The 10,975-nt window shown below is 34.7% G+C and overlaps 1 protein-coding gene across 1 annotated transcript; it reads left to right on the top strand.

Annotated features, from left to right (window-relative positions):
* Positions 1-9,567: 9,567 nt before the first annotated feature.
* LOC308651897 (general transcription factor IIF subunit 2-like) lies at positions 9,568-10,317 on the top strand (the record flags this gene model as incomplete). Its single annotated transcript, XM_081299478.1, has 1 exon — positions 9,568-10,317. One exon carries the CDS (start codon positions 9,568-9,570, stop codon positions 10,315-10,317), a length of 750 nt encoding a protein of 249 aa, XP_081155604.1.
* Positions 10,318-10,975: the final 658 nt, after the last annotated feature.

A 10,975-nucleotide genomic window follows, 5' to 3' on the forward strand; every position in this document is an offset into this window, starting at 1 on the left:
TCTGCATGTGTCATCACCTGACAGATTGCTGATCGGTCAAAAAAAATTAGATCAACTGTAACCATGTGAAGCTTTCTTGTTTTACAAATATCTTTACTCCTTTTTTCTGTTTACATAAATATATCATTTAACTGTTTATATATTCACCTGTCCCACATGATGGTGAGTTCCTGAAGCACTGCAGGGGCAATACACTTCATTCTTATTTTCTTTATTGTAAGTGGTAACATAATTGTACATACATTCACACAAATGAGCTATATGATACTTCAGAATGAAATATGAATTTCACATTAAGTTCTACATATGTAACACACATATTTGTGCTCTCACCACACACATTGTTCTTTCTTTCTTCTAACCCTGTAGTTCTCAAACTTCATACATATTATAATTATCTGCAGACCTTTTGAAACTTGGATACTTCTGGCCCCTACCTTAAGAGATTCATTTATGCATTTCAAACAGGTACTCCAGGTTATTGTGATGCAGACAGTCCACAGATAGCACTTTGAAAAGCAATGTACAGCCTACACTAAAGGCTTTAATATATTCAGGGCTCCACTGAAGCATAAGGTAAAACAATCCAAGCATGTTGAGCCCAGATAGGGTCAATTAATTGAGACTACATTTTAAAAGAAGCTTTTACGGCAATGCCCTTCCACCACTAGGTGTCATTGTTAATAATGTCTCATTCATTTTGTGATAGCTAACGTTTTGAAGTTTTCCCTGCTCTTTCTATAAAGACTTCAAATTTATAAAAGTGGATGGATGATTAGTCCTCTAATTTCAGTTAGAGCAGACAGGAATCTTTTCACATATAGAACAAGCATATTTTCTTGTAGTCTTTTATTTTTCCAATAAGCTTTAAATTCCTTTGTTCCTGTTTATGTCAATAAAAGACAAATGAACTTTGATACCTCTGAAACCAAATATGCCAAGGTAGGGAACTGTGACTTGAGCTGATGCTGTCTACTGCCGTGCCACATCAAGCTGAAAGCCTTTCTGCCTGTCTATCGATCTACACATTTAGAAGGGTTTGACAAGCATGCTATTTTAGCAAGAAACAATACAAAGGGGAGAAAAAATATCCTTCATTGTATTTAAGCCTCGGGCTCCTCAAGGCTTCAGCCTGGGGGAATTGGATTCTTCTTCACAGGATGCAATTGTTGTCTGGGCTGAAATTTCCAATACACCTGAAATTATTTTCAATTACATTGAGTTAGACATGACCTCAAGGTAGAATTTTATATTAAGTGGATAACTGATGGTTGTTATTACAGGAAAAAGACACACAAGTGCTAGAAATAAAATGAGTTGAAATAAGAAATTGAACTGTTATCTAGCATTCAGAATAAAAGAGTATTCTATATACACTGTTCTTTGGAGCACTGAGGTCCCCTTTGGAGACAGCATTTGTTTAGGGATTTATCTGTTAAGTTCTTAGTTCTAAGTTTTGTATGACATTCTTTTACATTTTTATTATTACATTATTTCCAAATATCTAAAACTTCTTTCAAAATTGATCCTAAAGTTTTCTATTTCTTAGGCGAATATTCAACTTTCCTTATACCAAGTTTTTATTCATTCTGTAATCCATTTACTTACAAGTATTTATTATTTTATAGATTTTCCTATAGCATCAGAGTAATGTAAAATGCCAAAAGTTATTCAATTTTACCTTTTATATGTCCCATGCAATATTAATCTAACTATATTTTTTGAGAAATCATAGCTAACTTACTATCATATCTTATATAGTAAAAAAAGCTTTTCAAAAAAGTACTTTCTTAATTATAAAATAACTAATAAAATGAGTTTAAATTCTAGATATAGATATCTAATTAAATAAAATATCTGAATATCTTAATTTTTTAAGATTTAGTTGGCTAATGAGTATTCTATATATCTAGCATTTTTTCATCATTTAAGGAAATATTTTACTATTTACATAAAAAATCATTTAAAAAAACTAATAATCTAAGTTTTATTCCACTTGTAATCCAGTGAAAATACTATAATTGGTTTTAAATTATAAAGTTGCTATAGATATAAATATTTCAAAAATATATTTTAATAATTTTGAAAATTAATCTATTTTATTTCATTTTATATTTAGAATCCAAATTAAGAGCCTATTTTATGAAAAAATACTGATGAATTTATTTAATTAAGCCTCTCTTTAAAAGTGAGATAGACTATGCATTTTAATATGCACTGATTATTGATACATTACTTAAGGATATAATTCAGAAAATCCACACTTAGCTTGGGTATGCTATCATCAATACACTTTCTTTAAGAGAAAAGCAATGTTTCATCACTATGAATTAATTGTTCTTAAAACATCAGATCTAACATATCCCAATCATTATTGATAAAATATATGTATTATACAAAGAGAACTGAGTTATAGCTCTACATTTCCCATGATATATTGCTTTTGTTGATTTACACAGGGTTGGATAATTGAGATAACTTATTAAAGTTTCACAGGATATAAAGATTAAATAAAGATTAAATAAATGTAAAAGATAAAGTACAGGAGGAGAAAGAAAATGTAAACAGTTGTACACATCTATGAAGTTCTGCCAACCATGGCTTTAGTGTTTTTTCTTGGTCACATTAAATACATCTCATGTCTGCATTATGAACAGTTAAGATACCTGGAAACATATCTCAGATTTGAGAAGCTCGGGCCTGAGTTTACTGAGAAATATTTTGTATCCCCCACTGGTCAAGAAATTTAAGTCTGCATACAAAACATCAATCTGACCTCCAGGGGAATTTCTAGTTTTCATCAATTTGGTGTAGTGTAAGTAACTGGAACATCTTACTGTATCTTAGCTTGGACAGAGGTCAGTACTGCCTCTTCAGACACACAGAGATGTAGGTATTGTCCTCTCCCACTCCCACTTATAAAGTAGCGCTTTACTTTTTTTTATTTTTTAAATTTTTTTTAATTAGTTACACATGACAGTGCAATGACCTTGACATATCATACATTTGAATCAGATGGGATATAATATCTCATTTTTCTGAGTGTACAGGTTGCAGAATCACATTGGTCATGCATTCATATATATATATATATATATATATATATATATATATATATATACATACACACACATATATATATATATATATATATATATATATATACAGTAATAATAATGTCTGCTTCATTCTACTATCCTTCTTATCTCCCCAAATCCTCCCCTCGCCTCCCATCACTTCTCTCTACCTAATCTAGGGTAATGCTATTCTTTTTTTTTTTTTCCCTCACATCTTCATACATGTATTTTGTATAACAATGAGGGTCTCCTTCCATGCAATTCCCTTTCTCCCTCCCTTTCCCTCCCACCCCTCTTCCCTATGTAGAGGTAATCTTCTTCCCATGCTCTTCCTCTCTTCTGATAGACCCAGCCTGATTTTCTCTTAAAATTGGGAGCCATCTAGCCACAAAGCCATGAAAAGATAATTTTGGCTTTACTATAAATTACTGCAAATTCTGAACTAGCTTGGAATGCCTGCCCAGGCCTTGAACTCACCCATGCCTGGCTCTCTCTGACTAGATAGCAGCCCTCTCTTAAACTTTAGTGACACCTCATAAATTTTGGCCTTCCCTGGCCTTCCCTTGGCCTTCCCTCTCTGAGGCTCTAATGACCTTCATAATTTCTGATGCCGGGGCCAGCAAAAATGTTATGCTCATCAAAGTTTTGTCATCTGTACCCCCCCTTTGTGTAACTTTCTGGGCTATAAAGCTGGGCTGCAGGAAAGCTGTGGGACTGTCTTGTTCCTGCAGTTTTTGTGGGGAGAGGCAGCCCAGCTAGTCAAAATAATAAGCTTGCTTTAATTTGATTTTAATTGGAGTCAGTGGTCTTTTCTTGTGTCCTGATCTAACACTTCCCCATTTTGAGTCTCACCCCACCCCCCATATCAGAGAAGACATTCGGCATTTGTTTTTTTGGGATTGGCTGACTTCACTTAGCATAATCTGCTCTAATGCCATCCATTTCCCTGCAAATGCAGTTTTTTGGGGGAGAGGCAGCCCAGCCAATCCAAATAATAAGCTTACTTTAATTTGATTTTAATTAGAGTCAGTGGTCTTTTCTTGTGTCCTGGTCTAACACTTCCCCATTTTGAGTCTCACCCCCATTATATCAGAGAAGACAATCAGCATTTGTTTTTTTGGGATTGGCAGACTTCACTTAGCATAATCTGCTCTAATGCCATCCATTTCCCTGCAAATGCCATGATCTTATTATTAAGTGCTGAGTAATATTCCATTGTGTATATATGCCACATTTTTTTATCCATTCATCCATTGAAGGGCATCTAGATTGGCTCCACTGTCTAGCTATTGTGAATTGTGCTGCTATAAACATTGATGTGGCTGAAACAGGTGGTATCTATATACCAGATCTTAAACTATACTCCAGAGCAATAATAACAAAAACAGCATGGTACTGGCACCAAAACAGGCTGGTGGACCAATGGTACAGGATAGAGGACACAGAGACTAACCCCAAAACTACACTACCTTATATTAGACAAAAGTGCCAAAAGCATTCACTGGGGAAAGGATAGCATCTTCAACAAATGGTGTTGGGAAAACTGGAAATCCATATGCAACAAAATGAAATTGAATCCCTATCTCTCACCATGAACAAAAGTTAACTCAAAATAGATCAAGGATCTAGGGATTAAACCAGAGACTCTGTGTCTAATAGAAGAAAAAGTAGGTTCTAATCTCCATAACAGGGGACTAGGCCCCAATTTCCTTAATAAGACACCTATAGCACAAGAATTAAAACCAAGAATCAACAAATGGGATGAATTCAAACTAAAAAGTTTTTTTCTCTAGAGCTCTAATCTCTAGTGCATACAAAAAACTCAAAAAGCTAAACACCAAAAAAACAAAATAACTCAATCAACAAATGGGCCAAGGACCTGAACAGACACTTCTCAGAAGAGGATATACAATCAATCAATCAACAAATATACCATAAAATGCTCATCATCTCTAGCAATCAGAGAAATGCAAATTAAAACTACCCTAAGATACCATCTCTCTCCAATAAGAAAGGCAGCCATGATGAAGACAAACAACAAGTGCTGGTGAGGATACAGGGAAAAAAGGAACACTCATACATTGCAAATTTTTGACTGCAAATTGGTCCAGCCAATTTGGAAACAGTATGGAGATTCCTTGGAAAGTTGGAAATGGAACCACCATTTGACCCAGCTATTACTCTTCTCAGACTATACCCAAAGGACCTAAAAATAGCTCTATTTTTATACACTGCTGCTTCTGAACAAGCCATTTAAAAACTTTATATCTCAGCATTCTTGGTGTTATTATTTTAATATCGAAATGGTAAGATAGTCAAGTTTTCCAAGTACAGTTAAGAGAATAAGCTGTATTAGCACTTAGTAAATTTTTTTTTAAATTCTGTTCTGTGACTTTCTCAGAAAACTAAAATGACCTTCTCTTCCCAGTTAGATAAAATTATAACCATTCTTTCTTTATTCTCTAAGCTGAACTCTTTGAAATCTACCTATACAATATAAAAAAAGAAGGATAAACTACATCCATAAGAACAAAAACTCAATTTCATTTTTGCTCATTTTCTTTTGTTATAGACACAGATTCTCTCTTCTTTCCCCTTACATACTGTGTGCCATATTTATTTCTTGATTATAAAATGCCTCAAGGCTAAGTAACCACTACATGTTGCAGCAGTTAATCTCAATTGTCAACTAGATTGGGTTAAGTAATGCCAAGAATTGAGAGGCTTATGGGTGTATAGATAAGCATGTCTCTCGGAATAATTGGATTGTGGGATAGCCAATCAAAATAGAGACCCTCCCTAAGTGTAGGCACCACTGACCAATGGGATGATGACTTGGATAGAATAAAAGTTGGAAGAACAAGGAAGCAGCAGCAGATGCAAGCTCCATTCTTCTTGAACGGGTTCTTGTTTTCTTCTGTGATATTCAGCCTCTTGGACTGTGAAGTTTTTGGTTCTTCTAGCCCTCCAGCCTGCAGCCATTGTGGACTATCCAGTTTCTAGTCAGGTAAGGCAACCTAATAAGTCCTCTTTTTATAATTATACTTCCAATTGATTCTGTTCCTCTAGAGAACCCTGGCTAATACACATTTATTTCTAAATAATATGAAATGAGGCCTTGAGCAAAAAATTATTTGTTGGTCTCCTCAAAATATGTGGCTTTCCTTTTTATCTTTTTGACAGCATGCAAGGTATTTTGCCTTTAGTCATTCAAAGCTACCAGTTATCATAGTATTTTTATCAATATAATCTAAGCATTTTCCACAGATATTCAAGCGTATATTTACACACACACACACACACACACACACACACACACGCACACTGAAATCTGACATATAACAGTTTGGGAATTGCTAACGCTTAAGTCTACATCACTATTGAGTATAAATTAAATTGCCTAAAACAAACAACAAACAAAGAACAAAAAAGTACGTAATACAGAAGAGATGTAAAACTGAACTTCCAGAGAATTTTCTTCCCATCCTGAGACACTACTCTATCCTTTATTTCCATGTTAATTTGCTGAAGAAATAGCAAGTGCCTTCTAGAAAACTCTAATGATTTGTTTCCCAAACACTAGAGTAAATATAATTTTTGTTCCTGAAGTTAAATATATCAGCATTCATTATTAGGGTAATGCTAACAATCATAAATATGATCGTGGCAGTTACTTGATAGAGAATTAAGAGCTCATTGGATGATTGTATAAATTTGATTGAAATGTTTAAAAATAAAAAGTCATAACATGAAAAGAAAAATTTATATTTTCTACATACGATTATTTAAGCTTCAATTTATATTTACTAAAAAAATCACAACAAAAAAGAACACTAATTTGATCCTACAAAGGTTTTATGTATAAAACTATACACAAATATTACATATATAATCTATAAAGCATACATACTTTTCATTTAAAGGTTATTTTTTAGATATTAGTGTCTTTCTTTTTGGAGTCCTATTTATTTTATTTAGAAAATAAGGCTGGTAATACAGTAGTACACACACACAAATACATACACACTGAAAGAGATTATTATTTTTTAACTTAAAAATTGCATTTGTATTACTGTTAGAACTTTTCTATTAGTCATGATAAAAATTAAAATGGTTTGTTAATAATACCAAAGAATAGCAATACAATTAAAACAGCAAAAATATAAAGAATTAAAAGTTCTAATTACTGAAGAACAATACAACATCTATATTAAGCAATCCAGATATACATATTCATGGTAATATTAGCCTTTAATTATAAAAGCTGGTGTGTTGAACTTTCAGTGATAAAAATAAGCATGATGTTGGTGGAATAAATCATTTCAGTTTACTTAATCTTGCACTTGCTGTGTCTTCAGCAAATAAACATGTGAACAGAGGGACAGTACTTCAGTTGTAGCATGAGCATGTCTAAAAGCCCCTAGTTGCATAGAAGACCTACATATGGCAAGAATTCCTGGAATGTATTGGGCAAAGGAAAAGTACAAGAAGATTAATTTGAAGAGGAAGATACAGACCAAATGATATAAAATCTTCCAGGTCATTATAAGTATTTAGAGTGTTTCTCAGCTGTGCTGAGGACAGTCCTTGCCAAAGGAATAACAAAGCCCAAATTACAGGGCTGGGGATGTGGCTCAAGCGGTAGAGTGCTTGCCTGGCATGTGTGTGACCCGGTTCGATCCTCAGCACCACATACCAACAAAGATGTTGTGTCCGCTGAAAACTAAAAAATAAATATTAAAAACAATTCTCTCTCTCTTAAAAAAAAAAAGCCCAAATTACATTTTTTTTTAGAAGACTCTTCACCTTATAGCTGAAGAACAGTAAAATGTAGAGTAAGAAAAAAAAATGTAGAGTAAGAACAGCTGCAAAGAGACAGACAATATGCTGGCTATGAGAAGTGTTCAAGTGAGATATAATGTAACTTGACTTAGCTTGGTTGCATTGGGAGAAAAGTTCATGGGCTTATAGAGCATTTAGAAAACAGAGATGAGTGGATTCTCCAATGTTCAATCTTCAGTAGAAAATGATAAAATAAAGGATAACTAAAAAAAAAAATTAGGGCAGTGTGATTATCATTGAGGAGAAAAGTATTTTATTACTCAGCAAAATTACCTGCTACTTATTCCAGATTGAATTTTCTTCTTTTATTGCAGTGTAGCCAGCACCCCGCCAGGGTAGTTTCCTGCTCAGAAGGTGTGAGCCACATGAGAAAAAAAAAAGTCTGAAATAATTAGTAAAGAAATGAGTCAGAGCCAGAAATTCAACTTACAGGAGATGGAGCTCTTGATTTTCCTCCAGTCCATATAGAAGCTAGAACTGAACAACTAAAAATGGTTTTTTATTTAAGAGAAAGTACATCAAAGGCAGGCATAAGGTTTCAACAGGAGTCGTCTTGCTTCTGGGTGTGGCAAAGGTGTTTCAGAAAACAGGTTGATTGGCATCTTGGCAAGCCACACCCATCTCTGAGAGGCTGTGCAGCTGTGTGGCTCCAGCAGGCACGGCCATCTCTAGTGCAGTGCTGAACTTAGAACTAGGTAGGAAGTCACATGTATAGGACAGTCTCAAGCCAGCAGGATTGCCACTGAGAGTTCCCACTGAGACTTTCTTGCCTAATGGCTTCCATCTTGTTTTTAGTTCAGAAACAATTCAAGAATGGCTCCCTGCATATTCTCCCCACCCCCTTATTTTATTTTAATTAATTTATTTTTAGACAGGATTTCTTTAAATTACCTAGGCTGGCCTCAAATTCACAATCCTCCTGTCTCAGCCTCCCAAGTAGCTGTGAACACTACACCTGGATATGTACTACCTATTCTAAAAGACAAAGTCATACAAAGAATTTTAAGTTTCCTGATGTCTCTGTAACAACTGTGTTAAGATTTCTTTCAGAGGCTGGGGATGTGGCTTAAGCAGTAGCGCGCTCGCCTGGCATGCGTGGGGTCTGGGTTGGATCCTCAGCACCACATACAAACAAAGATGTTGTGTCTGCCGAAAACTAAAAAATAAATATCAAAAATTCTTTCTCTCTCTCTCTCACCTCTCTCTTTAAAAAAAAAAAAGATTTCTTTCATGTAACGTTATCAAATACATTTTTCTAATAATGCTTTTGAAGTTTACCACCTGAAAATTCCATAATTCACCTTCCCATTCATGCTGAGAATATGAAGAATCACCTTCTGTTGATCAATTAGGAAATCAGAGCAGATTGCCCCCAAGTTCGGCCTTACTAAAAGGATTCTTCTCCTTTGTTCATATGAATGCAGTAATTAAGTATCACAAATATTCATTAAATTTTCTGTCTAAAATTTATTTTTACAGAAATCGAGTGAAGACAGCCTGAGTATCCAGAATAGTGGGTTCCTGGTATCCTTGCAAGTGAGCCACGCCTTCTCATCTACCTTCGACTGCCATTCTCCTTTGCTTTTACCCTCACTGATAGGCTCTCCAGGTCCCAAGGCCGCTGCTCACCTCCACCCACCACAGACCCATGGCTCAGAGAAAGGAACTCGAGCTAACCGGTGTCAAGCAGAACACCCGAATGTGGCTAGTCAAGGTTCCTAAATATCTGTCACAGCAATGGGCTAAAGCCCCTGGAAGAGGTGAAGTTGGGAAACTGAGGATTGCCAAGAATCAAGGAAAGACTGAAGTATCATTTACTTTGAATGAGGATCTTACAAATATTCCTGATTTTGGTGGAAAACCAGCCTCAGTCAGTGCTCCTAGAGAACATCCCTTTGTCTTGCAAAGGGTTGAAGGACAGATGTTAACAGTATTTTCTGAGAGCTCATCAGGTAAACTCTCATTAGAAGGAAAGGTGGAACAAAGAGTCGAATGCCGACCTGTTGCCAGTGAAAACTACATGAGATTAAAGAGATTGCAAATAGAAGAATCTTCCAAACCTGTAAGGGTATCACAACAACTGGAGAAAGCTGTAACAACAAATTACAAGCCTGTTGCTGATCACCAATGTAATATTGAATATCAAAGGAAAAAGAAAAATGATGGAAAACGAGTTAAGGCTGATAAACAACATGTATTAGACACGCTGTTTTGTGCCTTTGAGAAACATCAGTATTATAATCTTAAGGACTTGGTGGACATCACAAAACAACCCGTGGGATACCTAAAGGACATCTTGAAAGAAATTGGAATTTACAATACGAAAGGGATTCACAAAAACACATGGGAGCTGAAGCCAGAATATAGGCATTATCAAGGAGAAGAAAAGAGCAATTGAGAGGCCTTGTAGCCAGAATGCTGAGGGAACAGCTGAAGGTTGATGCTAATCAAAGCTCAGATACCATACTATGTTTACTCCTATGTTAATAGGAGTAAAATGACTGCTACTTTAGTTTCTTTTAGTACATTTTTGAAACTGGTAATTCTATAAAGTTTAAGTGTTTTATTAAGAAAAGGACAAATTTACTTAGATACTTAACTTGTATTAAACTTGTAAATTCATGATGGGGAAAGAGGTTAGTGATTAAGAGGGCTTTTTATTTTAAGGATTAACTTTTAAAATGTTAAGATTTAAAATGTTAAGATTAAAATGTTAAGGAAACATTTGCTAAATGAAGACTCTGTCCTTGGTGCCTCTCTCAGAGGAGCTGAGGTAACTCAGGTCCAAAGCGAATGTTATACTAAGGACCAAAAAGGTCAATAACAGAAATCAGTAAAAGAAATAAACAGCCAAATTTATTTTTCTGAAATTGTTCAAAAATGAAATTGCCTTTTTAAAAAGTGGCCATATTTCATGTTCAAGTATACATTAATAAAAGAATATTTTAGTTTGTAAAAAAAAGAAAGAATAGCATAAGTGATCATTTGCATGTTGAACATGAGGACATGCACAGAGATTAATAAAATGATGATTAAAAAGGTTCAATACATTATCA

This window comes from Spermophilus citellus, assembly GCF_964194105.1.
Source record: "Spermophilus citellus genome assembly, chromosome: 1".
NCBI lineage: Eukaryota > Metazoa > Chordata > Mammalia > Rodentia > Sciuridae > Spermophilus > Spermophilus citellus.